The sequence below is a fragment of the Bison bison genome, unplaced genomic scaffold, assembly GCF_000754665.1.
Source record: "Bison bison bison isolate TAMUID 2011002044 unplaced genomic scaffold, Bison_UMD1.0 scf7180017864285, whole genome shotgun sequence".
Lineage (NCBI taxonomy): Eukaryota > Metazoa > Chordata > Mammalia > Artiodactyla > Bovidae > Bison > Bison bison.
In genome coordinates, this window is record NW_011494857.1 from 845,996 (window position 1) to 873,643 (window position 27,648).

General features: G+C 52.5%; 2 protein-coding genes across 2 annotated transcripts in view; one reads left to right on the forward strand and one right to left on the reverse strand.

The window, feature by feature from the left end:
- Window positions 1-1,091: 1,091 nt before the first annotated feature.
- Window positions 1,092-17,780, reverse strand: GYS1 (glycogen synthase 1 (muscle)). The gene is made up of 16 exons (XM_010849587.1): window positions 17,444-17,780; window positions 15,789-15,970; window positions 13,392-13,583; window positions 12,030-12,215; window positions 11,643-11,787; window positions 10,566-10,683; window positions 10,146-10,266; window positions 9,749-9,855; window positions 7,621-7,680; window positions 7,452-7,530; window positions 5,786-5,899; window positions 5,339-5,465; window positions 3,626-3,721; window positions 3,271-3,434; window positions 2,752-2,832; window positions 1,092-2,572 (listed from the first exon to the last, which is right to left on the reverse strand). Exons 1-16 carry the CDS (start codon window positions 17,559-17,561, stop codon window positions 2,252-2,254), a joined length of 2,211 nt encoding a protein of 736 aa, XP_010847889.1. The 5' UTR covers window positions 17,562-17,780; the 3' UTR covers window positions 1,092-2,251.
- A 141-nt stretch (window positions 17,781-17,921) lies between these two features.
- RUVBL2 (RuvB-like AAA ATPase 2) overlaps window positions 17,922-27,648 on the forward strand; it is a 13,293-nt gene continuing 3,566 nt past the window's right edge. Inside the window, exons 1-10 of the mRNA XM_010849588.1 lie at window positions 17,922-18,344; window positions 20,671-20,725; window positions 20,999-21,054; window positions 21,337-21,478; window positions 23,277-23,406; window positions 23,553-23,619; window positions 26,439-26,545; window positions 26,630-26,723; window positions 27,081-27,204; window positions 27,507-27,603. Coding sequence (XP_010847890.1) covers window positions 18,333-18,344; window positions 20,671-20,725; window positions 20,999-21,054; window positions 21,337-21,478; window positions 23,277-23,406; window positions 23,553-23,619; window positions 26,439-26,545; window positions 26,630-26,723; window positions 27,081-27,204; window positions 27,507-27,603 — 884 coding nt within the window. The 5' untranslated portion in view covers window positions 17,922-18,332. The remainder of the gene's footprint in view (window positions 18,345-20,670; window positions 20,726-20,998; window positions 21,055-21,336; window positions 21,479-23,276; window positions 23,407-23,552; window positions 23,620-26,438; window positions 26,546-26,629; window positions 26,724-27,080; window positions 27,205-27,506; window positions 27,604-27,648) is intronic.

Consider the following 27,648-nt stretch of genomic DNA (forward strand, 5'->3'; position numbering starts at 1 on the left):
TAACTAGAAACTGGTTCAGATGAGTTATGTTGCCAGGCACTTGCTGAGCTCCGAAAGTTACTGTCTGGCTCAATTCTGGGAGGTTCAGTATTAAAATTGCCAGCTCCTTTAGTGGGTGACTTGAGAATTACTGTGTAAATTACCCATGGTAATCACAATGCACACCCAGATCTGACCTCCAAAGGCTGCTTGTGTGGAACTCAAGGCACATAATAGGTAGAATCCGGCCCGTGGGTCTTAACAGCTGAGACCACATCATGTGAAGCAGGTACTGAGCCAGGGTTCAGGGCTCAGCACTATGAAATTGCCCAAATGGGAATAGAAGCTTGAAGATGCCTTAGCAGGCAGCTGCTAAGTCCAAGCGGGGGCGGGGTGGGGGGGGAATGGGGACAAAAACTGACCTCCTACCCCCATCCTGTTTTTGGTAGACAAGCACCATGCCCTTTCTGCTGGTGGGGGAGGGGACTTCTGGTTTCTGGTACAAATAGTGGCTAACAGAAGGAAGATAACACGTCCAAATTCAAACAACCAGATCTTTCTACTCCCCTGAAAAGCGATTGGTTTGGAGATGCACATGTAGCCTAGGGAAGATTAGAACTGAAAGTTTTTTTCCACAAATAGCCATCCAGGGGACAGTAAGGCCAAAGTGCAGAGGCCAGAGTCCCTAGTAGAAACATGGTCTGAACTAGTGTTGTCCAACAGAACTTTTTGCAATGATGGAACTGTACTCTATCTGTGCTATCCAATAGGGTAGCCATGGGCCACATGTGGCCACCCTTGCATATGACTAGTGCTACTGAGGAATTTAAATAGCCACATATGGTTCATGGCTACCCTACAGGCCCTTTTTCCAGTGACAGCCCCTTTCTGCCAAAGAGCTTGAGCCAACTTTGGCACTTAAAAGTTGAGTCTAAAACAAGAGGTGCCTTTGAAATAACAGTGGAATCCAATGGCAAGCCAAATCTCTAAGACAGCAGAGTGAGACAAGGGAACAGGGACCCAGCCTTGGGCAGGGGGAGGAACAGGAGTAAAGAGGAGGGCGGGGCCAGGATTCAGGTCCACCAAGCCCTCACATCAGAATAGACCTGAGATTCTTAAATATATATGTATTTTTTCATCTCTGGACACACTTCAATCACACCCCTTCTGCCTTCCGCTCCCAACTGCAAACCAAGTGCAGCAGACACAGCACAGCACACATAAGGGGCCCCTCTCTTTCACCAAAGCTGGGGACAGGGCACAGCTTGGGGATGGAAGAGCCTCGAGGTGAGGTAAATATGGAGGTTCTAGAATCCAGTGGGCTGAGTTCTAGATCTAGGGGATGGGACCAGGATGCAGCACAGAGGCGGGGTTCTAGAATCAGCAGCTGGGACCCAGAACCCAGTGGTTTCATGGTGGGTCTAGCGGTTGAGGGTTGTTTGGGGGAGGGTGCAGGAGAAGACAGCCAGTTGTCCTCAACAGAGGGATTCCCTGGAAGCCACAGGAGTCTAGAGATATGGGGGAATTCAGATTCAGGGAAGGAGGAGTAGGGTCTGGTCCAGAAAAGGCCAGAAAGGCATCTAGACCAAGACAGTGTTCTCCAGTAGGAATGAGAAGCCAAGTGGTTCTGCCCCCACTTGCTTGGCCAAAGTGCAGAGGAAGAAGGGAGTTGGGGTGGAGGGATCCTCCAGGCAGAGTTGGACACCCCAGGGAGGGCTCCCTCAGAGTAAACAGGACTGCACTGGCCTGGAGCTCGAGTTCTGGAGCTGAAATAGAGAACCTGCACTCAGTTAAGTCCCTGAAAGGGCGCCAGCTCTGGACTTGATTGTCTCACTAGCAGAGACGCCACATGGTTTCTAGTGCTCAGTGGCGTCCTGGCCAGGCCTGCACGTGGCAGACTCTGTATGCTGTAGAATTAGTAAGCGCAAGGGATTCTAGGAGCCCCAGCATAAAAGGCAACAGAGCAGGTTTCTGAAAACCTCTGGCACCACGGCAGGGCAATGGCAGATCCCTGGCCTCTGGGACGGCCCGGGGGGGGAACTCCAGGGCACAATAAAGGCACAGTGTTGTGGATACTGGAGTGTTGGGGATTCCAAGAGCGGGGCTAGAGGGGCTGGAGTGTATGGCGGAGGAGGCGGGGTTGTGGACCCCACAGAGGGTTGAAGATCTGGAGTGAAGTTTTGAGACAGCGCCATTCCACATCCATTCTCTGGATAAGGGAGGCAGGGTTGGCGGGGCGGGGGGCGGGAAGGGATAGTGTGGGGTTGGGGATTTAGTTGCGTTCCTCGCCCAGGGAGCTGGCGGGGCTAAGGGGTTCGCTGGGGGTGCTGACTGAGCTGGAGGGCGCTGTGTCCACAGACCCACGCTTGCTCCCGGTGGAAGAGGTGCAGGAGGCACGGCGTGGCCACTCGGGGGCGCGGATGTTGCGCCGGTCCTTGGCGGCCTCCTCGTCCTCGTCGTAGCGCTCGTCATCTTCATCAGGTGGTAAGTCCCGGGGTTCCTCCTCATCCTCGCTCTGGTGCGGGCTGGAGTGTCGCGACAGCGAGGGTGATGGTGGCACTGAGGCTGGCCGTGGGTAGCGGTAGCCCTGGGTCTGTGTACGGAGGTGTGGCCACAAACCACAGAGTGAGCAGAGGCCCCCTAGAGCCAGCCTGGGCGTCCAACGTCCCAGTCGCAACGAGGCCTTGCGACTCCAGGAGGGACACCCCACCTCACCCCCCCAACCCCCTTTCTAGCTCCTGGCCCACCAGAGGGACCTCCGGATCCACTTACCGCGTCAGCCTCGTGAGGCTCATAGGTGAAGTATTCTGGAAAGGCCTTGGCCAGGGCCATGTGGCGCGCTGACATGTAGTACTTGTTGGAGGAAAAGAAGTGGGGTGGGCATCAGGGGGCAGGAGCAGACCCCGCCCCCGAGATTTGGCGGCGGGGCAGTCCTGGCTACACCTTCAATCAGATCAGCACACGCCAGGTGATTGCCATTTAACCTCTAGGCCAATCACGTCCGAGGCTCCACCCCTTATGTAGATAAGCAAGGCTGTGAATGGACAGACTCTGAGCCACACCCACTAAGAGGGTCGGGATTCTCCAATCAGGTACATCTTTGGCCACACCCTTATGCAAATAGAGAACTTCCAACCCAGGTATCTTCTGGATGATAGTTTCTTAAAGGGACAGCAAGCGTTACAAAAAAGAGAGCGTGCCCTTTGTGTCAGCTTTCGAGGCTTGGGGAATCAGACACCCAGAGCCGGAAGTGACTGATTCACCGGCAGAGGACAGGGAGGGGAGTTATACCCGGCCTAGGTATTTCCAGTCCAGAAGGTCAGAGAGGCGCTCCGTTCGGTTCCGCTGGATAATGCGCTGCCTTCGGCTCTGCTGGCAGAAACTGTAGAGGAAGGAGGTGAGCTGCGAGCAGGAATCATCCAGACTGCGGAATCGCCGGTCCAGAATGTAGATACCTGTCGGGGCCAGGACGGGGGGGTCTCAGAGAACAGACTGAAAACCTTCATTCTCTCTGGGACTCTGCGAGGACCAGGAGGCCTCCCTCCCACTGGGACTAAGGAGTCCACTCCCTCCTTTTAGTGGCCCAAGAGTCCACGCCCCTCTTTCCCAGGATTCAAATATTTCGGCTCTCAGTCCGGACGCTGACCGTAAGCTGAGGGGTCTGCGATGTGTTCCTCCATGAAGCAGCCGAATCCGGAGAGGTTGGTGGAGACACTGGGGATACCCATTACCGTGCATTCAGCTGCGGGAAGGTGTGAGAAAGGTCTGCTTACTTTCCGTCTTTACAGTATTGTCTTCAGATCAGATCAAATCAGTCGCTCAGTCGTGTCCGACTCTTTGCGACCCCATGAATTGCAGCACGCCAGGCCTCCCTGTCCATCACCAACTCCCAGAGTTCACTCAGACTCACGTCCATCGAGTCAGTGATGCCATCCAGCCATCTCATCCTCTGTCGTCCCCTTCTCCTCCTGCCCCCAATCCCTCCCAGCATCAGAGTCTTTTCCAATGAGTCAACTCTTAAATCCCAATAAAAGCTTCAATGGCGCCCTCTACTGGAGCCTTTAATAAGTGCCGGGCGCTGTGCTGAGTAAATCAGAAGCCAGAAAAATCAAGCTGTGCATTAGCCCACGAGTGATAGTCCCTATTTCTTAGAGGAGACGCTAAGAGGTCCAGAAAAGGGAATTCACTTGTCCAAGGGCTCAAGGTAAGAAAAAGTCTATAATTGGGCAATAAAGATGCTAATTTATTGAGCCCGGTACTCTGGGCCAGTGTCGACCATTTTAACGAATCCTTAAAACTTGTAAGATACTTTGCTGTGCCAGGTTACACTGTTTTGGTTTTCATAACTTCATAGTCTGTTTTGTTGTTGTTGTTGTTTGTTTGTTTTGCTTTTTTTTTTGGCCACACTGTGTGGAATGTGGGATCTTAGTTCCCCAACCAGAGATGGAGCCCATGCCCCCTGCATAGGGAGCCAGGAACCTCAATCACTGGACCACCACAGAAGTCCCCATAGTCTGTTTTGATAGGAGGTAAGATAAGATCTCTCATTATTACTAACCCTGTGTGCAGAGCACCTTCTATACCTCATTTACTACCTTAAAATAATGCTGAGAAATGCTTCAAGGAGTTTATTATACTTCCTATGTGTTTCTAAAAATATCTGTAAGCTGCAAAAGTAGGCACTACATATGACAAGGCTTATTAAAAAAAAAAAAAAATAGAGGCTAGAGGTAGCACTTCTAGCTCAGTGGCTAAAGAATTTGCCTGCAATGGAGGAGACCTGGGTTCAATTCCTTAGTCGGGAAGATCTCCTGAAGAAGGAAATGGCAACCCACTGAAGTATTCTTGCCTGGGGAATCCCACGGACAGAGGATCCTGGCAGGCTACAGTCCATGGAGTCGCAAAGAGTCGGACACAACTTAGTGACTAAACCACCATCACCATGGGAAAAATAGGGTTGGGGCTGGTCACATCGTTCTAACCGTGGATGAAAACGAAACTGGCAAGTTTCCTAATCATCACACAAGTACTGTTTAAAAGATCTGTCAAATTACTCATCACTGAAGAAATACTACAGCAAATGTGGTATTTATTTACCCTTAAAAACATAGGAAAGTAGCTGGATTGTTAGCAAACTGTGCATTTAAGCTGTTGCTGTTTGCGGAAACCAAACAGTAGCAAACAGAGAAATCACGTGTGAACTCTGACATCAGCCCTCTAGTTACTCATCACATGAGCTGCTGTGTCACAGAAACACATGAACAGACTGTTTCCATTGTTCCTCTTTCGCAAGGGTGGAGCTTGGAGCTCAGGGAGGGCGAGTCCCTTGGCTCAGGATCATGCCAGATGCTGAACTCACCTGGTGTGTAGCCCCAAGGCTCATAGTAGGAGGGGAAGACCCCAAGGTGGCAGCCACGGACAAATTCCTCATAGTCCACAGGGAGCAGAGGGCTCGTAGAAGACAGGAACTCCGGGTGAAAAATCACCTGGCAGCGAAAAACAAGGGCTCAACCTGAGCACCCTATTTAGCTCCTCCCTGGGTGGAGGGAGCTCCCAGGGTGCTCTCTGGGTGGCTCAGAGAGGATGCAAGACTTGACCAAACCCACACAAGTCAGTGTCAGGACAAAGATAGGAATCCAAGGCTGTCTGCCTCAGAAGCAAAGGTTCTTTCTAAACTCTGCAGTCCTTTCATAAACTAGGGTAGATTGGGAACATGAGGGCCAGGCTCCATCCCTCATATCACACCCCTTCCTCCTAAACCACTCCCCCCGACTTTGCTCAACCCCACCCTGGCCAGTGCACTCACCTTGACTCTGTCAGCACTACTATTAAAGAGGCCGATTCGGCGGATGGTTGTCAAGATGGGGTCTGAGGAGTCATCCAGCATATTGTGGGTGCACACAGGAGGGAAAGATTGCCGCTGTAGGGGCCACAAGTTGGGGTGTGGGGTCAGGCAAGGGCCCAGAGGGCTCCCTCCTTCCCCATGAGCCATGCTGATCCTGGGGATCTAAGGGGACCACAATTCTCACCAGGTTGTGGAGCAACAAACCCAGGAGATTACCAGGAGTTGTAGATTTCCTACTTGGCTCTATCTGTAAAGGTTTTCATTTCCTTTTAACCACCATGAGCTGAAAAGAAACTATAATCTTCAGCTGTCTTTGAGGCAGAGCCAGGGTTAACATGCCTCACAGAATACAGGGAATTGTAGCTAAACTTGTTCTGTACTCTGGGCTGTCACCAAAGAAACCCAAATGGATTGTAACTCCCAGCAATTGATGGGTGCAGAGACTGTGCCTTTCAGGGGCTGCTTGCTGGGAGTTACAGTTTTCTTATGAAAATCCTGGATCTCCTCTCCACCTCCACCCTCAAAAGCCCACTCTCAAAAGAAACCACAGTTCCCACGAGTCACTAGAGGAAGACAGAGCTAGTGCAATAGCAGTCCCAGAGACTGCTGGGATGTATAGTTCTTTGCAGCTGTCCCATCATTCCTCTCATTAAAATATCTACTCCTCCTCAGTTTACTGACTCCAGGAGCCCAGGAAACTACAACTCCCAGCAGCCTCATGGCAGAAACATCCTCAGTGAGGCCAACTGCCTAAGGAACTTTTGGAAATTTTGGTTTGGCCAAAAACAGGTCACACCTTATTTGAGCAACTTGGCTGTCTTGGTTTCCATTCCCCAGGTAATGGATCACCAACACTGACCACAGATACCAAAAACCCATGACTCCAGAGAAGAAAAGAACTCTAATTCCCAGAAGTCTCTGGGGGCAGGGAGAGTCAAGGTAGCAAAAAGCCCCCAGGGGCTGCTGGGAGTTGTAGTTCTCATTCTGTGGCTGCCGATAGTCTCTAAGGTTTCCCATCCCTCTAATTAACCCCAGGTATGTAAAGAAGCTACAACTCCCAAGGCTATCTGGGAACTTAGAAACAACCAGTGGGAGAAGAAACACCAACTGCTGAGAATTTTCAGTGTTCTTCAAGGAGTGTTTCAGCTGACCCCAGTCTACCCCCAGAGGACCAACAAAACTACCACTCCCAGCAGCCTCTGGGGGAAGAGGTAGAGGTAGCATGCAGCAAAGCCCAAAGTCAGCAGGGAGTTGTAGTTCTCCTTTTGCAGTAAACTGAACAGAGCCTGACACAACTGAACAACTAACATTTTCATTATTGACTTTAGTCTACGGTCCCTTCTACCTTTTGTTCATGGAGTCCCCAAGGACTCAAAGGAATTACAACTCCCAGCAGCCTCTGTGGCAGAATAAGCTGTGGGAAAGCAGGCTACCCTAAAGGCTTCTGGGAATTGAAAATATACCAGTCAGCTCACACCCTTCTGACTTCAAAATTGATTCCTGGAATAAGGGCTTGGCGATAAAGCTGAACTCCCAGCTATCTCTGGGGTCAGAGCTAACATGGCAGTCTGCCTCAGGGGCTGCTTCTGGGAATCGCCATCTCTCGACTCGGGAGTTCAAACCATACCTGTGTGGCAAAGATAGCTCTCTTCATCATAGTGAAGTCCTCCTTGTCCAGCATCTTGTTCATGTCTGGGAGGCTCCCCCTGTAAGGCGAGCAGGGGGATGCATCTGGGCATGGGTGACGAGAAGGTTTAGAGCCCAGGAGGATGCAGGGCTGAGGGCAGGGCACTCACACCAGCAAGGATTCGTAAAGCTTCCTCCCAAACTTTTCCTTCACTGTGTTGGCCGTATCCCTGGAGGAAGCAGAGCGACAACATTACATAGAGACCAGCTGCCATTCATTGTTAGGCTTCTGGGGCAGCTGGGAAGTTGAGGTCTGAGCAGAGAGAAGCCCTGGGGATTTCTGGGCTGGAGGATGGGGACTCGGGGTATTAGGTCCTAGAAGGCTTGGTTTCCTTGTGCCTTGCATCAGCTGTGTGGCCAGGGACAGATGGGCTTCCCTCTCTGACTTCGGTGACTCATCTGTCAGATGGGGATAAAAATAGAAGCAACCTCAAAGGTTTGCAGTGCGAATTCAATGAGGTCATGACAAAAAATGCACAGTGCCCGGCACACAGTGAACCTTCCAGAAATGTCAGCTATTATTAGGATTTGTGCTAGCAATCCTAAGCCCCATTTTATTAAAAGGGAAAATTACGTTCTGAGAGGGGAAAATGTATGGACACAAGTAAAGCTACCCAAGTGCCACCCTACAATGTCATTGACATTCCTCTGTTCATGGTCCTCTCAGAGCTCTGGCTTCATTTTCTACCCCATCTCCCTAGGGCATTCTGCTCCATCCCCATTGGCTTCCTTGCTGTTTCTCAAACATGCTCCAGGGCCTTTGCACTTGCTGTTCCCTCTGCCTGAAATGCTGTTCCCCAGATATGCACAATGCTCTCTCCCTCATTTCCTCTCTTGGTCTCTACTTGCTGGTACTTTCTCACTGTGACCTATCACGACAACCCCATCTCATATCCCAGTCCTGCCTTTTTTTTTTTTGGCCAGAGCACTTTCTATAGAACTTTCTAGAACGTGAACTCAATGAGGGCAGGGATTTTACCTTTCTGGTTCACAACTGTGTTCCCAATGCCTGGAACAGCACCTGGCACACAGTAGGAGCTCAAGGAATAGCCAGCCAATGGCTAGTGAGTGGGTTTTACAGCTGAAGAAACTGAGGCTTGGACTTCCCTGATGGTCTAGTGGTTAAGAATCCCCGTGCCAATGCAGGGGACACAGGTTCAATCCCTGGTCTAGGAAGATCCCACATGCCCCAGGCAACCAACCTGTGCACAACCACTGACACCACACTCTAGAGCCTGCGAGCTACAACTACTGAGGCCTGTGCACCCCAGAGCCCGTGCTCTGCAACAAGAGAAGCCACTGCAATGACATGCCTGCACACGGCAGCTCAAGAGTAGCCCCAGCTCAACATGACTAGAGAAAGCCCATGTGCAGCAACAAAGACCCAGGTGCAGCCAAAAATAAAATAATTAATTAAAAAAAGAAAAAGAAACAGGCTTGTGCAACTAAGAGTTCACATGCAAAAGATCCCATGTGCTGCAACTAAGACTCAGGGCAGTCAAATAAATAATAAATATTAAAAGAAAAAAGAGAGCTTCCCTGATAGCTCAGTGGGTAACGAATCTGCCTGCAATGCAGGAGACCCAGGTTCAATTCCTGAGTCAGGAAGATCCCCTGGAGAAGGGAAAGGCTACCCACTCCAGTATTTTGGCCTGGAGAATTCCATGGACTGTATAGTCCATGGGGTTGCAAAGAGTCGGATATGACTGAGTGACTTTTACTTCCACGACCGTATATGACACAATGCAGGGGACACGGATTCAATCCCTGGTCCAGGAAGATTCCACATCCCATGGAGCAACTAAGCCCGAGCTCTATAACTACTGAGCCCACGCACTGAAACTAGAGAGTAACCCCTGCTCGTCACAACTAGAGAAAGCCCATGCAGAGCAATGAAGACCCAGCACAGCCAAGAAAAGGAAGGAAGAGAGAAAGGCTTGAGAGGCTGAGTGGCTGGCCTCAGGTTACAAAGCCAGCGTGGGACAGGGGCGTGAGCTGAACTCGCTGGTTGGATATCAGAGCCCTGGTCCTGCAGTCACATTCACCCTGCCTGTGACTGCAATTTCGTATGCCCCGGGGCCGGACACATCTGAAGCCAGTGACTTTGCTAGGAATCAGGTCGGGGATGGGTTGATCATGTTACAGATGACAAAACTGAGACTCCGGGAGAAACGGGGGACCCAAAGCACACAGATGGGAGTGGGAGCCGCAGGAAATGCTGGGCCAAGGACTGCTGACCAAAGCTGCTTGCGCACGGCCTGGCCCTTAAGGGTTTCCACGTTGAAATTGTTGGTCCGAGCCGGCATGATGAAGAAGGCGACCACCGTCTGCTCACTGCCATTCACCTGGGGCAGAGGAAAGGGAGGGCCTTGTGTGTGTGTGTGTATGTGTGTGTGAGTGAGCATCACATGGGAGAAGGCTGAGACCACCCACCCATTTTCACCCCCCAAGACCACTAGGACCCTGCCATGTCCCTTCCTGTCAAGAATATAGGACAGAGCTACCGTCCCCACTGGGACTCTGATCTTCTTTCTGAGTCGTCCCTACACTCCCATTTTATACATAGGTTTCCCTGCCCCCACCTCCCCAGGTCTCCATTCTCCTTCTCTTTGACCCCTTGCAGCCCAGGCCTTACTCTGAGCAGATAGTTGAGCCGGGCCAAGGCCTCCAGGAAGACGTCGGCCCCCTTGTTGGAGAACTCATAGCGGCCGGCGATAAAGAAGTACAAGGTCTTGTCCAAGTTGAAGTCTAGGTGCCTAAAGAAGCCACAACCCAGGGTGAAGCCAAGACCCTCGCCCACTCACCCCAGCCTCAAAACTACAAACCCCAGAAGCCACTGGGGCAAAGAACATCTTAGGACAGAGGCATCATGGGAACTCATCAGGGGAACTGTGGTTCTTTTCTCCTTAGACAGAGATTTCCTTAAATACTCAGCCGTTGTGCTGGTGCTCAAGAACTCAAGAGACTGAGCCCTCAGCTCTCCCCTCTATTGGCCCCAGGAGTCTGGGCTCCCAACCCCCTCCTCTCTCGAGACCTAAGTATCTGGCCTACATACCCATAAAAATGGCCCCGCACAAACTCCTGGATTCGAGCCTTGCTCTGAGCATGGAGGTTCTGGAACTCATGCATGGCAGAGAATTTCTTCACATTCAGTCCATTGGGGGTCACGATATCTGGGATTGGGGGAGAAGGTCCCACATTTCATTTCTTCATTTCTTCATTCAGATCAATGTGGCTGAATGAATAAATGAAGGAAAGACCCCTTTCCTTTCACAATGTTTTTGTTTCGATAGCTCCTCTGTGAGTTCCTGCAGTGACCCAATTGCCCTACCACTCAGACACCTTCTTGCCCAATATTGCTTGCTTATTTCAGAAGCCTAACCACAATTCCCATCAGCCCCTGTGAATGGCTAACTAAACAGGGAACAGATCAGCATCAAGGCTTCTGGGAGTTGTAGTTCTTTTGTTTCCCCTACACTTTGGAGAAGGAGAGGGCAACCCACTCCAGTGTTCTTGCCTGGAGAATCCCAGGGACGGGGGAGCCTGGTGGGCTGCCGTCTACGGGATCACACAGAGTCAGACACGATTGAAGCGATTTAGCAGCAGCAGCAGCACCCTGAGCTGGGGGAATGAATCAATGTCCCCATCCTGTTTCTCTACCTTCAAGCCTCTTTTATGGCCCCAACTGTTTGCTATTGTCATAGAAATTAAACTGTATCATTGAAAAACTATAACCCCCACCAGCTGCTGGGATAAAATTCCAGGAATATAAGGAGCTGTCCAGCCAAAGGCCTTGCACCCATCGACAATAGATGCTCTAGTTTGGAAAGAATAATTGGTTCTAACACTGCTTTTCTCAAAAATAAAATGCAAGGAACTTCCTTCCTCTTTGTAAGACCAATATCTATATTAGTCAGTAAAAGAATTTTACCATTTCTGAAATTAAAGAAACTACACCTCCCATTAGTCTCTAGGGTATACAGTCAGGCAGCCTCATATTCAGGCCAGCAACCTATGGCCTTCTGGGAGTTGTAGTTCTCTGCTCTTTACAGCAAAAAAAAAAAAAAAGGTTGGTACAGGCCTTGGCACAGACTACCTCGTTTACGTCTACGGTCCCCAGCCTGTTTCCTACCTGGTTTCCTTTTGAGTAGGTGCTGAGCCTCAATGGCGGTAATCTGGGACACAGTAGTGAAGACATGAGCGCAGTGGGCTGCGGCCCGCTCCATGCAGTAGCGGTGATAGATTTGCCTCTCACCTGCTTCTTTGTCCACGTTGAACTGGGCAGGCAGAAAGGGCGATCAGGTTAGAAGGACTGGGGAAAGATAGAAGGTCCAGTCTGCAGTGTCTTGGGTGAGACGGGGGCTGAAAGCTGGACTCCTGGGTCTGAGGGTGGAGAGGACTGGGGATTTGGACTCCTGGGTCCCAGGAGAAGAGAGAACTTGATCCCCTTGGGCTTTGAAGACAGCTTTGGGCTGTCTTGTAACATTGGCAACCCCCATTTGCCACATCCCCAGCTCACATTCTCCAGGTTGTTGTAGAAGTCCACAGCCCCAGCACACAGGTATCGCCCCAGCAGCGTGGCGTGGGTGGTGAAGATGGTAGCCACGGGCAGCCGCCGGGCGCGGCACAGGCAGAGCCCGACACCTGCCAACCACTCGTGGAAGTGTGCGACCACGTGTGGTTTCTCCTCGCTCTGGGCCAGGAACTGTGGGGCAATAGAGACAGGGCCGCTGTGTCTCCATGTATTTTGTGAAGACAACCAGTGATCCCCCACGTAGATGAGGAAGCAGGAGAGCGGTAAATCTACCCCCACTACTGCACAGAGTAGGTGGTGACCTACTGTAATCCCCATCAGACAAGGATCTCTCAATCCTTGAAGCCACTGGACTACCTGACCTCATCCCCAGAGGCTGATGGGAGTTGTTTTTTTGACCAACCTTCTAAGTCCCAGCGGGGGTGATTGGAAAGACCAAAGTTTTCCCCAGGTCATGAACACAATTCTTGGAGACCCTTTATGCCAGTCAAGAGTAGACCTGTACTGAACACTTGCTGAAGGACAACTCCCAGGATGCCCTAGAAGCAGCCAGTTTATAAACCGTTTGTCCCAAGGTGTGGGGAAAGAAAAGCATCTTGAGTCTTTTAAAACCTAGAAGAGGGTCAGTAACAGGATTCCTGGTTCTCAGATAGGCTGGGGATTCCTAAACATCCGGGGCCCCATCTGAAAGCCAAGTCTAGCCCAATATATGGAGAAGGCGATGGCACCCCACTCCAGTACTCTTGCCTGGAAAATCCCATGGACAGAGGAGCCTGGTAGGCTGTTGTCCATATGGTTGCTAAGAGTCAGACACGACTGAGCGACTTCACTTTCACTTTTCACTTTCATGCATTGGAGAAGGAAATGGCAACCCACTCCAGTGTTCTTGCCTGGAGAATCCCAGGGACGGGGGAGCCTGGTGAGCTGCCGTCTATGGGGTCGCACAGAGTCGGACACGACTGAAGTGACTTAGCAGCAGCAGCAGCAGCCCAATATAGGATGAGAGAATTACAACTCCCAGAATTCCCTAGGGTGAGCCTTCCCGTCAAGCCAGCCTCCTCTAGAGCTAGGAGCTTGGAATTTCCATATTTGGAAGACTGGAGTGGGTGATCTGGAGTTGAGACTGGCTCTCTGAAGAAAGAACAATCTAGGCCCCTGGATGTCCATGTTCCCAAAGATTAGATCTAATCCCTGGATTAAAGGACTACAATTCCCAGAATGCTTGGGCAGAAGAGACACCAACAACCCTCCAACCACCTGGCAACCCTCTGGCCAGGGGCTGATGGCCGTTGTAATTTGGGACCTGGGGTCAAAAGGAGTGACAGAGGCGCTGACAGTGGGGCCTACCTCACCCAGGAACCAGGTGGTGAGGAAGCCAAAAAGGACGGCGTCGTTGGCCTCCCGGTCGTACCAGGGCACCCCGATGTTGCATGTGTCCCATAGCTCCCCCTTCCAGCGCTCCAGGGCCCAGGCTGAGGCCCCCACATCGAGGAGCACCACCAGGGGGCCCCCCTCAATCAGCCAGCGCCCGAAGTACACCTGCAGAGGGAACACAGGAAGGCTTAGGGTTTTGGCCACCTGCCTCTGGTCACAGCATCTGTGTGTCTTCCATCCCCAGGCAGACGTCCAGGCTCACAGCCTGGGTTCTTCTACCTTCTTTTTCTTTATCTGCTGCTAATTTTTCACCCGTGGCCTTATTCCTCCGTTTGCTGTTAGTTATTCCTCCCACAATCTTTTCTCATCTCGGCTGTGGCATCTCTCCCCATTCCTTGCTTCATTTCTTTCTTTTCAAAATTTTTGTTTATTTTTGCCACACCACACAGCATGTGTGATCTTAGATCCTGATCAGGGATTGAACTTGTGCCCCCTGAGTGGGAAAGTCCCCCTTGCTTAGTTGCTATAACAGCTGTTGCCCTTCACTACTTATAACCTACACTGCTCATGTCCTGCCTCTGAGCCCCGTACTGCCCTGCTAATCATTTCTCCAACCCGCTGCCTTGTTTCTATGTCCACTGCCACATTTCTCCCACCAGTCATCAAGCGGCTTTCTCCCATCAGCTTTCCTTTCTGAGGCTCACTGGCTGCTGCTTTTACCCCTTGCTGCCTTGTTTCTGATTCTTTCACCATATACCTCACCTGCTTCCTCTTTCCCCTGCTCCCAGCCCATCTTACACTCTGCAGCCTGCTTTCTAATACTGCCCGCCCACTTTCCACACCCTGGGGGCTACCACTGCTGAGTTTCTAAGCCTCCAGGTTGGATTTCTGCCCCCTGCCATGTTTCTCTGATCTGTCAGCTTCCTCCAGATTCCTGTGGCCCAGCTTCTGGGCCTGCTGCCACACCTCCATCCGGCTGAGCCACCCTACTCCTCCCAATGAGGCTTTTCCCTGATGCCCCTCCCCCTCCCAGCTGTTGTCTGCCCTTTGGCTGGGGGGGCTATTCTTAGGCCCCCAGCACGTGGACAGCAGCTGCCCTGGGGGAGGGACTGGGCCGCCCTAGGGTTCCTTAGGGACACAGCCCCTCCTGATTGGACTCCAGACCCCGTCCCAAACCAGAGGCCGTGAATGAATGAAGGCAAGCATGTACCTCTCCCTCCCAGAACCCAACCTGTCTATGCCTCAGCCCTGTTGCCTTCAGGCCTAACCTCTGTTCTCATCCTCAGTCCTCACTAGGTGCCTGGCACTCTCGCCCTCCTCTTTGTTATTTATCCCCCCTCCCCTCCTCTTTTTAATTCCCAACTCTGCCCATCTGAAATTCTGTCCCCTGGGTCTGCCTGCCTCTCTTCCTCAGTTACCCAGCTTCCTCTCTCCTTCTAGACCCTTCTCTCTAAAACATCAGGCTACCTCTCTTCCCTATCTAGACTCTATTTCCCTGTTGCTCTAATCCCTGGGCAACCGTCACTTTTGGGGACACTCAGCATGTCTCCATCGGCTATCTCGTTTGTCTACCTGCCCACCTCCCTCTGCAAGCTGTTTTAAGTAATAATGATGTGATAATAATAACCACGAAGATAATAGCTCACAGACAGTGCGAACTGCATGCCAGGACCTGGGTTGAAGACTTTTTATGAGCTATTTCATCCTCCCAAGAAATCTCTACGGTGGATGCTATCAGCAAGTTCATCAGTCAAGGTCACACAGGAGGAAGCAGAGAAGGGGAATTTTTTGTGTCTGTGAACTATTTTTAAAGTCTTTAGTGAATTTGTTACAACATTGTTTATGTTTTATGTTTTGTTTCTTTGGCAACCAAGGATGTGGGATCTTAGCTTCCTGACCAGGGATCAAACCCACAACCTCCTGCATTGGAAGGCAAAGTCTTAACCACTGGACTGCCAGGAAAGTCCCCAGAGCCGGTGAATTTGAACTTCAGGCTCCAGAACAACTGCTCCGACCTCCTGCCTCACCCCCACCCCACACCCAGCAGGTTTTATCTGTCCATCTAGCTCTTTTCCTCTCTGCATCTGAGGATCTTGGCCTCTTCCTCTTAGGACCGCCTTTCAGTCTGTCTTGTACCTGCTCTCTGTGTTCATTCACCAATGTCCTAGAGCTGGGGGTTCACCCACTCACTTCGCAGAGTCCTGGATCTCTCTGAGTGTCTGTCAATCTTACCTCCTCTATGTCTGCCTGGGAAAGTACTGGGCCATCCTGAGTTTCTGTGCGGGCCTCCCTGTATCCCTGGGGCTGCCCACCCCCTGCTCTTCCTCCTTCCGCTGCCCCCACCCCGCGCTCGGCCGGGCCATGCCCCACCTTGCAGCCCTTGCTGTTCATGGAGTCCAGCGTCCTCTTCAGGGCCGGGGTCGGGGGTTCCAGCAGCTCCACCTGGGTCCTCACGCCCTGCTCCGTGTACGGTCCCACCAGGTAGTAGTTGTCACCCCACTCGTCCCCCGTCACCTTTGCCTTCGTCTGCAGCACTGTGTAGATCCCGCCCACTGCGGGCCCAAGTACATGAGAACAGGCCCCAGCTGAGGTCCACAGACCTGGGGCCTGGGAGGGGGCGCGGGGGCGCAGGAGCCATGGACCTCTGGCTCAGAGGAAGAGGGAACTGGGAGCCCACACTTCAGGGTCAGAGGGAGGAGGGGAGAGGGGGTTGATGGATGGTACTCCTGGGTCGATGGGAGGAGGGGGCTGGGGTCAGGACTTGGAGGGAGAAGAGGGTTCAGGTTGGACTTCTGAGTCTAAGAGAAGAGACTGGGGGCCTTGGCTCCCAGGTGTGACAGAATTAGGGGCTGGGGCCGAGGAGGACAGAAGCTGACAAGGGTTATCAGGGTCCAAGTTCTTGAATTGCCAGCTTAAGGGAGCTGGGTTTAAATTCCGAGTCAGGCTCCAGGACACAATAAGGGAGAATCCCTCTTCATGGCCTCATTTAGGTTCCCACAGTCATCCCTAAGAAGCCAGAGCTATCATCTCTCACCCACCAGGGACTCTGACGACCAGTTCCCCAGTTCTCTCTCCCCACAGGGGGACACAGGCACTCATGGCCCTGCCCCGCCCATGACTCCATTCCAGACCCAGGAGTCTGGGCCTCCAGACTCCTTACCCCCTGGAGCCTGGACCCTGGCGATCCATGGCTCCGTGTTTGCAGACACCCGCAGCTCCACCACCCCCTGCCCTCTTTTCTCTCCCCAAACTCAGTAATGCAAAATCCCAGCTTCCTTCCTTCTGTGGCACTAGGATTGCCTGGTTTCCTGGGTTTCCAGCCCCAGCCTTCTCCAAACCAGAACATCAGGTGCTTTGGAGCCTGGGACCCAGAAATCCAGGCCCCCAGCCACTCCCATCCCAGGGCCCAACCCCTGACCAACTTAGGACTTCCCAGTCTTCCCCCAATCCAGCGCGCATGTGTCTGAAGAGGCTCCTCTACTCCGAATCCGGAGCTCAGGCACTCAGAACCCTGCCATCCAGGCCCCAAAGCTCTCTCACCCTAGGATCTAAGAATTAGGGTCTCCAGCCTCCTCACATATTTACTCTCAAATGACCAGTTCCCCAAATTCTCCCACCACGATTCGTGCATCCCATCTCCAAGTGGGCTCTCTTTCAAATCCGGAGTTACATCCCAAGATCCTTCCCCACCTAGGGCCACAGTTCTGAAGTGCCAAAACCTCCTCCCCTCCCCCGCATCTCCTTCCCTATCGAGGACCCAAGTCTCTGGTCTTTTTCATTTTAACTCCCTCTCCCCTAGGACCCAGGACCTGGGTTTCCAGGCTCCTTTCATCTTATGCAACTCATCCCCTCCCTCCAGGGCCCAGGAGACAAACTCCAGCCCCTCTCCAAGGGCACAGGAGTCACAGGCTCCTTGCCCAGGACCCAGAATCATGCCATGCAGCCTCGTTCGCTGTTACTCAATATTCCGGGCCCCCATCCCCGCCTGCTCTTCTCGTCCGGGTCCCTCTGCCCGATTTGCTCACCCTTGTTGGCCACCTCCCAGGCCACCTCGAAGAGCACTGTGTTCTCCAGGTCGAATTCATCCTCCCAGTCCTCCAGTCCTGGCAGGGAGGACATGGACAAAGTGCGGTTTAGAGGCATGGCCGACGCGGTTAGAGGGCTCCCGGGGGCCACCGGTGGGGGCCCTAGAGGTGTCGAAGGAATGCACTGGGCAGGGCGCCGGGCCAGGTAGCTGGTGCCCGACGGGAAGCTCGCACCGCCCTCGGCTTCCTATTGCACGACCGCACCCCCGCCCGGAGCGGTCAGACCCGGGCTGCAAGCGGCCGCAGCGTCACTGAGCCCCCTGGGGCTCCTGCAGTGAAACCTTGCGGCCACCAGGAGGCGGCGCCTGCCCCCCGGCCAACGCCATTGGTCTGCGCCCGGGGGCGGGGCTCCCGCATCTTCTCATTGGTGGACAGTGTAGCGTTCACTCGGCTCGGCCCCGCCTCCGCCTCGACAGCTGAAGGGAGCTCGGGTGAACGGGGGTTTGCTGCTGCGCTAGCTGATTGGCCTTCAACCCTGTCAATCCGAAGCTGAGGCCCCAGAGTTGGAGTGGGAGGGAAGACGGTCGACAAGGAGCAAAGGAAGCGTGGGGAACGTGTGGTTGCCCGAAGAAGTGTTAAAAGTGTTTTGCAATCGCCTTAGCGAGGAGGCTCTGGGTAAAAGGAGGAGGAGCCAGGAGGCGAGAGGAACGGACGCAGCCTCGGCGCGTGGGCGGGGCCTAAAAAGTGACACCACGCCCCACAAGGAGAGCTTGCATATTTATAAAGAACCACCGAGATTTTTGGATGACTTGGCAGTCTAGAGGGGCCAGAACACTTCGTTCCTAGCGCGTTTCCGTTTCCGCTAGGATATTGGCGGTTGGTGAGCATCATGGCAACCGTGGTGAGTGTCGGCGTGCTGAGGGCTGGAGTCTCAAGCAGGAGACTGGACGGGGACTCTTGGATCTTAGTGGAGAGGAGGCTGAGGACCTTGACTCCTGGATCTGAGGAAGGAGGGAACTGGGGGCCTGGGCCTCTGAATCTGAGGGAGGAAAAAAGAAGAGACTAGGATCCCGGCATCCTGGGTTCAAGTGAATATTTACGGTATCAGTGGTCATATCCGACTCCATCATCTTGTAGGAACTCCAACTTCCAATCCTCTGGGCGCAACCAGTGGCCAGTTCTGCAGTTCTTTGCTTTGAAGTCTGATAAGGGTTGTAGTATCTTGGGCTCAAAGCCATAAAACAGTCTTGGGTTGTTGATGGTGTGGGTGGTACCTGAGTACAAGGGAGAAATACAGGCGGGGACCTGCCGTATGAGCTTCAGATCGTGGAGTTGCTTACTGAGTCTTGAGCCAAAAGAAAGAGTGTTGAGAACGCAGAGTCGAAAATGGTTGGGGGCACAGAGGCTTGAGATCTTGTAATGGAATTGTTTCAACTGTTTTCATATTCCTAGCACTTCATCAGGGCATGCCCAGTGTGGATGCTCAATAGGTTATCACTTGAATGAATACATGTGAACTCCTTTTGGAGAGACCCAAGTATACTGGGCCAGGCCCCAAGTACTTTTCTGAGAAACATCTGAATAAAGAAAGAATGTAGCCTTAGCTTGGGGGTTGAACATGGCTTCCCCGAGGCCTCAGTCCCCAGGGTAACCCCAGTCAAGATGGGGCTAGGATGGAGATGAGATGGTGCCTGTGGTGTGAACTATCACCCTGTGTCTGTTGTCATGGCAAAGGGGAGTGGATGGTGAAGTGAAGAGGAAAGGGCAGTGGCCACCCTCCTGAGACGCAGTTCCAATGGGTGTGGATAAAGCATTGGAAGTGTGAGGGGATGGTAGGGGCAGAATTTCATAATGACCTCTGTTTCCATGGGATCAGTGGGCAGCAGTGGGTAGGAGAGGCTTATGGTGAAAGGAAAGGTTTTGTAGGAGGCAGGTCTGTTTATGTTGAGATGGCTAAAGGTTGGGATTCCTGGATCAATGTCTCTTTTCTGTCTCAAGTAGTGTCTGATAGGCTCTGTAGGGGTGAGTGGGAGTATGTTCTCAATCTTCTGGTAGTGGTTTGGGGGCAGTGATCAACCTCCTCTGAGGAAGAGTGAGCGGGAAGGGTCACAAACAGCAAGGGAGGAGGCATGTGACCTAATAGTGATCAGGAAGTCTGAACTCTTGGTTCCAGAGAGGAGGGTTTTCCTGGGGGTCCTATGACTGTATCTCCTCTCATTCTGGTGAGGAGATCTGTGAGCAGAAACAGGGTTGTGGGCAGGTGGCCAAGGAGTTGGGTCAGTATGCTGGCTTCTTAGGCCTCCTTTCTGAATTCACCCTGGAGAGCCACTGATCTACTTTATATCTCCGGATTTATCTATTCTGGACATTGCATATAAATAGAATCATGTGACAGGTGACCTTTTGTGTCTGGCTTCTTTGATTCAGCATAGTGTGTTCAAGGTTTACCCTTGTAGCATGGATTAGAGGTTCATACCTTTTTATGGCTGAATAATATTATGTTGTATGGCTACCTGTATTTTGTTTATCTGTTCATCCACTGATGGATATTTTGGGTTATGAATAACACTGCCATGAGCATCTGAGAGGATCTCCACTGGGTTCTTGAATTATCCCAGGCAGTGTTTACTGATCTCTCCCCACTTCGTGAGAAGGGATAGTGTCTGACTTTGCTCTTTGGAGAGCTGGGGACACAGGAGGCCTCAGTACCTGCTTGTTGAATGAGATCAGAAGGTCATTCATTCATACCCCAAACACTGAGCCCTGAGGTAAAGCAGTGAGATGTATGTTGTGCCCTTTATGGGATAGAGCGTCCATTGGAGCTGAGAATGTTGATCCAACAGAGTCTCTTATGGGCATGAGATTGATCTACCAGGGGAGGCCTTCTTTCTGCTTGGATGTCCAGAGACCCTAGAACTAGCCAGGCAGGGGCTGAGTGAGGGAAGGCCTCCCTTAATGACTGGTGCTTGAGTGATTCAGTGAGGAGAGTGGGGAGAGCACAGGACCCAGGGACCTGCACACACAGAGGCCTAGTGACAGAGAGCTGGGGCTGACAGTGTCATGGGGTCAACCCACCAGCCTTAGTGGGTGATTGCCAAGGAGGGTCTGGTGTTTGGGCTGCCAGCCTGCCTCTGGGGAGGAGAGAAAAGGACTGTTTCATGGGAGGAGGGCAGGAGGGACAGCTAGGACCACAGAGTCTGTACTGACGCTTCTTCCTCCAACCCCAGACAGCCACAACCAAGGTTCCAGAGATCCGTGATGTGACACGGATTGAGCGTATTGGTGAGTGAGCATGGATCCGGAATGGGCCCTAGTGCCTGCCTGGCTCCTGTGCCCTTGACAGAGCCCACCTACCCAGGAACCCCAAGAGGGGAAGGTCCTGCACACCATCCCCCCATCTCTCCCCTATCTAAGCAGGGAGGATCCTGAGTTCCAGAACAGATTAGATGCCCAGGGGTGGGGTGGGGTGGACCCTGCCAGGCCCCAACCCCTCACACCACGCATCAACAGGAGCTGGCAGGTAACCGTGTCTTCTGGTTCTTTCCCCGCACGCAGGCGCTCACTCCCACATCCGGGGGCTGGGACTCGATGATGCCTTGGAGCCACGGCAGGTAGAGCCCAGGGGGTCAGGCTGGGAAGGCTGCTCCAGGGAGGCCTCAGGTGGAGGGGACCCAGGGCCCTGGGGAATGTAGGGACTGTTATGATCTTCCAGGTCTTCGGCTATGCTGTATTTATACAGTTCAGCCACACACAGGTCTCTAAAAGATGGGGATGGAGAAAAGCCTTTTTTTCTGAAGGCCTAGCCAACAGTTTGGGCCTGAAGTGGTCGAAATGCAGTAGCAGCTCAGTAGAAAGTCACCTTCCTTATATGTTCTGTCACCTCCTACCCCCAGGCTTCCCAGGGCATGGTGGGCCAGCTGGCGGCCCGGAGGGCAGCCGGTGTGGTGCTGGAGATGATCCGAGAAGGGAAGATCGCTGGCCGGGCGGTTCTCATTGCTGGCCAGCCAGGCACTGGGAAGACAGCCATTGCCATGGGTAAGGCACTTCTCCAGGCAGTAGCTCTTTTGGCCTCACTGGATGATCCTCCCATGTAAGTCAGGGTCAGGTTCAACCATGTCTTACGGACAGCACAAAATGGAAGTGGCTTAAACACTAAGGGTTTGTTCTGTCACATAGAAGAGTCTGAACATAAGCCAATTCAGGCTTGTTGAGCAGTCCTATGAGGGCTCCTACCTTCTTGCCTCAAGATTACTTGCTTCCATGTCAGGGACACCTCGGGTTGCAAAGAGGTGGCCTATGCTCCAGCCATCCCACCCATACTCCATATAAGAAGAAGGAGAAAGGAATTGCAATGAGAGTGTACCTCCTAGAAGGAGCTCCTTTTAAGGAGCTATCTCAGGGCACCCACATTCTCTTGCTTATATTTTATTGACTAGAACTTAATGACCACACTCTACTGCACAAGAGAGAGAGAGGCATTAAAATTTTTTTTATATGTTAATTGGGACTACTGCTACCTTAGTGAAATGGGCGTTCTGGAACAAAGGAAGATGTGAAAGATGAGCATTGTATAGACAACCAGCAGTCTCTTTTGCAATCCATTAGTGATTTAAGTGCTTTTTACTCACAACTGTCCCTTATCCTTGTTGAGCTCTTATCTGTCCTTCAAAACTGCACTCTGACATCTTTTCCTTGTTGAAGGTTTCCTGGACTCTCCTCTCTTCCCACTCACTCTCACCTTTGTGCCTGGACTGTGGGGCCAGGCAGTGAGACTCAAGGTAACAGGTCCTCAGTTAAGAAAAAATAACACTCACATCTGGGGACACCAAGATGATTAAGACTGAAGTCCTGACTTTAAGGGGCTTCCAGCCTGGGGCAGGTGTTCGTGGACACAGTCCTGTCCGTGTAAAGAACAGAGGAGGCTTCTCCTCCAATGAAGGGTGATGGGGCAAGAATGGGGTGGCAGTTGTCAGGAGGGACATCCAAGGTGAGTCAGTACTGTAACTGAGACTCGCAGCAAGTCTGGGAGTCTCCTGAACAGACAGTAGGGAGTGCGATACCCAGGCGAAGAGTGTGGCATGCCTCTGGAAAGGGGACCAGGAAGAGTTGCCACCTCGCACTGGTCAGGAGGGTTCAATGACTTCCTGTCTGGGAGATTTGGCTCAGAGCTGGGTAGAGCCCTCAGGAAGGGGAGCTGGCAGAGAGGCCCGGAGCTTGGAGTGATGGCAGAAACCGCCTGCTGTCTGCCAGCTGACCCCAGGCTCCAGACCATAGAGGAGGCCCTTCCCTGTGCTGGTCCCAGTCACATGTCGGGGTCACGGCTGAGCACCAGGGCATGCCTGCCCGCCCCCATCATTGCTCCTATGCAGCAATGTCGTCCTCTGCCAGCGCTTGTTATGTTATGGTTCCCATTACCCAGAGGGGCAGGCTGGCTTGGGGAGCAGCTTAGACTTCTTAAGATAACTTGGTGCTAAACATTGAAGCCGGGATTCGAACCTGCACAGTCTCTTTTAACCTTCTCTTTCAGCCCCTTGCCTCCACCCCTGCTCATCTCCCCCAAGCCCTGAGGCTAAACAGTTCTTAGAGGTTGGGAGGCAGGTCTGGCATGATTGTAGAATCGTAAAGTTTTTGGTCTGGGCAGCATGGGGGTCCCACCCAGGGCCTCCCAACATGGCCCTCCATCACTCGCTTTCTGCAAGTCTCCCTGTCTGCCCTGCAGCACCCAGCCCCTCTCTCCTGCTCCTCCTGTCTGAAGAAGGAGAAGAGCTGGTTGGGGAGGTGTGGGGACCTGGTGCCTGGACCACCTACCCAAACTGCCTCCCCTCTTCCTCAGGCATGGCGCAGGCCTTGGGCCCCGACACCCCATTCACAGCCATTGCAGGCAGTGAGATCTTCTCCTTGGAGATGAGCAAGACAGAGGCACTGACCCAGGCCTTCCGGCGCTCCATCGGCGTGCGCATCAAGTAAGCAGGAGTGATGGTAGCTCCCAGCAGCCTCGGGACGCCCCCTGAGGGATGCCAGCTCGTCCTGCGCCCAGGGGCCCACAGGGGTGGGCAGTTCCTGAGGGCCCAGGCCACGGCCTATCCCCTTACACCTGTTCTCTCGCCAGGGAGGAGACCGAGATCATCGAAGGGGAGGTGGTAGAGATCCAGATTGATCGGCCAGCCACAGGGACGGTGAGTCTGCTCCTGAGTCTAGGCTACCCCAAGGGCTGCAGGGCGGCGGCAGTGGGAGTGGTGGGGGGGGGAATGCGGTGCCGGGTCTGCACTGAGGTCATGATCCCATGGAAAATTCGAGATGCAGCTTAGAGTCATCCATATGCCGGCAAGAGAGGGTCAGTTGAATTGATGGCGGTTTGTCTATTTGTGAGGGGCGCTGTGAGCTAAGTGGTGGAACAATGGAAAAGGATATGGAAAAGAACATATTTATGTCTAACTGGATCACTTTGCTGTACAGCAGAAATTAACGCAATGTTGTAAATCAACTATACTTCCCAAAAAAAAACAAACTAAGCAATGGAATGACAGAGGAGGTTTTGAAGTTTCTCACAGTTAATTCCTAATAGGCTTACAGACCCGTTGGATTTATAAATCCTAATACCTCAACTATACTCCAGTAAGAATTAACAGGACTTTCCTGGTGGTCCAGTGGTTAGGGCTCCGCAATTCCACCACAGATTCAATTCCTGGTCAGGGAATTGATCCTACATGCCACTCAGCCATAAAACCAAGACAAAGCAGAAGCAATATTGTAACAAATTCAATAAGGACTTTAAAAAATGGTCACATCCAAAACAAAACTGAAAAAAAAGATTTTTAAAAAACCTAAAACTTAGCCAGCACCCCACCCCTGCCCCTTCCTTCTGCCTCTTTCTGCAGTACACCATAGAAATGGCCGCCCTCACCTGTTTGAGTTTCATTAGCTTTTATCACCCACCTGTGTATTCCAAGATTGCCCATGTTAAAAACTTCATGTCTTTTAAGTCTTCTTTCATAGTCTGGTTTCCCCTTCATCTCGATCTCTCTTTGGTCTCTTAGGTCTCTTGTTTTTCACCGACATAAAATCACACAACATAAACTAACCATCAACCCCTTCAGAGTCGCTCCTCCTCCCCTCCCACCCCACCTGCAGTCCCTGGCAACCACAAATCTGCTTCCTGTCTTAATGGATTTGCCTCTGATGGAATCCGACAATATACGACTTTTTGTGTATGTCTTTGAGGTTCATCCGTGTTTGTACTTCTGTTAAATATTAAGTTACAGGTGTTAATAAAATGCTAAATAAAAGGAAATCTAAAATTGCTTCAAGTCCATTGACCTGATGCACAGTCCTACCTGCTGTTTCTGTGTCTTGTAGGAACATCCTCCTCTTTTTTCATTAGCTTCTCATTTTCAGTGGAAATAGACTTAAAGTGAATAATTTCGGTCAGTTGCGCTTTTAGCACTTGTAACAGCCTCCTAAATTAGTCTTATCTATTGGCAATTAACGGAGAAGGCAATGGCACCCCACTCCAGTACTCTTGCTTGGAAAATCCCATGGATGGAGGAGCCTGGTAGTCTGCAATCCATGGGGTTGCTAAGAGTGGGACACGACTGAGCGACTTCACTTTCACTTTTCACTTTCATGCATTGGAGAAGGAAATGGCAACCCACTCCAGTGTTCTTGCCTGGAGAATCCCAGGGACGGGGGAGCCTGGTGAGCTGCCGTCTCTGGGGTCGCACAGAGTCGGACACGACTGAAGCGACTTAGCATTGGCAATTAAATTTTGAATTTTAAAAACATGGTAGAAAAAAAAACCATGGTGGAAGACTCTTGAAGTATAGGGAAAGCTATTCCCCAGATAGTTCTTTAAATTAGAGTTTAAAGAGATTACAAAAGAAATCCATGGATCTATCCTCATCAAAATGAACAACCAGGGGCTTCCTGGTGGTGCAGTGGCTGGGACTCTATGCTTCCAATGCAGGGGGCCTGGGTTCGATCCCTGCTCAGGGAATTAAGATCCGCATGCCCCAGCCAAGACCCAGCACAGCCAAAAAGAAAAACTGTAAATGAACAACCAAAACTCCCTTTAACTCCCTCCCCAAACCCACCTGCCACCTCTCCCTACAAAGGGAGCATCTCGCTATGGAAACACCTCCAGGAAACAGGTGAGACAGGATGTGCTGGGAAAAGCCCAGACTTGGTGACTGTTTACCTTGGGGGGGGCGGGGAGTGTGATGTTTTGTTTTCTTAGCTTATCTGGTGGGGAGGGTGTATGGCATTTTTGTTTTCTTAGCTTATCTCTTGGGGGTGGGGTGTGGCATTTTTGTTATCTTAGCTGTGTTTAGCTGTGTTCTTCTGGGTTTGTGGTTAGCAAAAGACCACCTTTTATTTGGGTATGAAAAACAAATGTTAGAGTGGGTCCTCCCCCTTGACCCTTCGGTGGGACCTCAGGTACCTGTTATTTTTACAGATTTTGTCTTTCAGGTTTTTGTTTGTTTTTCTTTGGGGGGCAGGGGCAGTGCTCACGACATGTGGGATCTCAGTTCCTCAACCAGGGATCAAACCCACGTCTCCTGCCTGGACAGTGTGGTGTTTTGATCACTGGACCACCAGGGAAGTCCCTGTTTGTTTCTTTACTGGTTTTATTTATTTATTTAGGCTGAGCCAGGTCTTAGTTGTGGCATATGGGATCTAGTTCCCTGACCAGGGATCGAACCTGGGTCCCCTGCATTAAGAGTACAGAGTCTTATGCACTGGACTTCCAGGCAAGTCCCCTTTACTGGATTTTTAATAACAGCTTTATTAAGGCGCAACTGACCTCCAAAAAGCCATGCCCCAGAAAGTTTTCAGGATTTTAGGTTTTGACATACACATACCCACAAAGCTGTCACCGAGGCTGTGACAGTGGATATCTTCATGAAGCCCCCAGCACTGCCCCATGTCATGCTGGTTCTGAAGCTGTGCTGGGGAGACATCAGGGCCCCCTCTAAACCCCTTACCTGTCACCCCTCAGGGCTCCAAAGTCGGCAAGCTGACCCTCAAGACCACAGAGATGGAGACCATATATGACCTGGGCACCAAGATGATCGAGTCCCTGACCAAGGACAAGGTCCAGGCCGGGTGAGCAATGGGGGCCACACCGCTGGCCAGGGTAGGGGAGCTCCGGCCCTTCCTGTCCTCACCCCTGCCCGCCTTCCCCTGCAGGGACGTGATCACCATCGACAAGGCTACAGGCAAGATCTCCAAGCTGGGACGCTCCTTCACACGGGCTCGAGACTATGACGCCATGGGCTCCCAGGTGGGCAGGGCTCCTGGGCCCCCTCGCTCAGACACCAGCATGCTTCCCTCTCCCCCACCCCCAGCGCCTGCAGCATCCGGACCCTTCTGTCACCCAGCCCTGTGGCCCTGGCCCTCCTGGTGCTTCCCTGTCCTCTCCAGGACAGCCAGGGGTTTCCGGGGTCCTCCAGGAACCCCTGTGTCCTTCAGTGCTCTGGGCTGCCCGAGTCTTTACCCCTCAGGCCTGGGGTTTCTGCATAACCCCCACCTGGGTTCCTAGCTCCATTCCAGGGAGCCCGTCTGTGCTCGACAGCCCCGGGGCCCCCGCTTCATGCTCTTTTCTGCCCTTGTCTACCCCGAACCCCGCCCCGGCCCATAGACCAAGTTCGTGCAGTGCCCAGACGGGGAGCTGCAGAAGCGCAAGGAGGTGGTGCACACGGTGTCTCTCCACGAGATCGACGTCATCAACTCCCGCACCCAGGGCTTCCTGGCCCTCTTCTCAGGTGAGGCCCTCCCGTCCCACCCCCGCCCCTCCCAGCCCTCTTTCCCCTCTCCCCCTCTCTGCCATCCCTCTTTGCCGGCTTCCGTTCTTCTCCACCTGTGGTTTGGTTCGTCTCTCCCTATCTGTTGCCTCTCTGGGAGGTCTGAGTCCCCAGCCACTGTCAGTCACCACTCCAGCTTGCTCTCTGTGTCCCCGGCGTCCCGTCTCTCTCTGCCTTCGTCCACTGCCTTCCCCCACCCCCGGCCCTGGATCCCTTCTCCTCTCTGACACTCTGCCCCCCACCCCAACCCCTGCCTCCCGCAGGCGACACAGGAGAGATCAAGTCCGAAGTCCGAGAGCAGATCAACGCCAAGGTGGCCGAGTGGCGGGAGGAGGGCAAGGCAGAGATCATCCCTGGCGTGAGTACCTGGGCCAGGCCAGGTGGGGGGCGTGGGAGAAGAGGGGC

Excerpts from the sequence above, each read along its gene's own strand:
- GYS1 (XM_010849587.1), bottom strand. The coding sequence starts at position 17,561 with ATGCCTCTAAACCGCACTTTGTCCATGTCCTCCCTGCCAGGACTGGAG. Across the intron at positions 15,971-17,443 it reads CTGGGAGGTGGCCAACAAGG|TGGGCGGGATCTACACAGTG; the intron begins GTGAGCAAATCG and ends TTGGGCCCGCAG. Across the intron at positions 9,856-10,145 it reads GGCTCAACTATCTGCTCAGA|GTGAATGGCAGTGAGCAGAC; the intron begins GTAAGGCCTGGG and ends CCTCTGCCCCAG.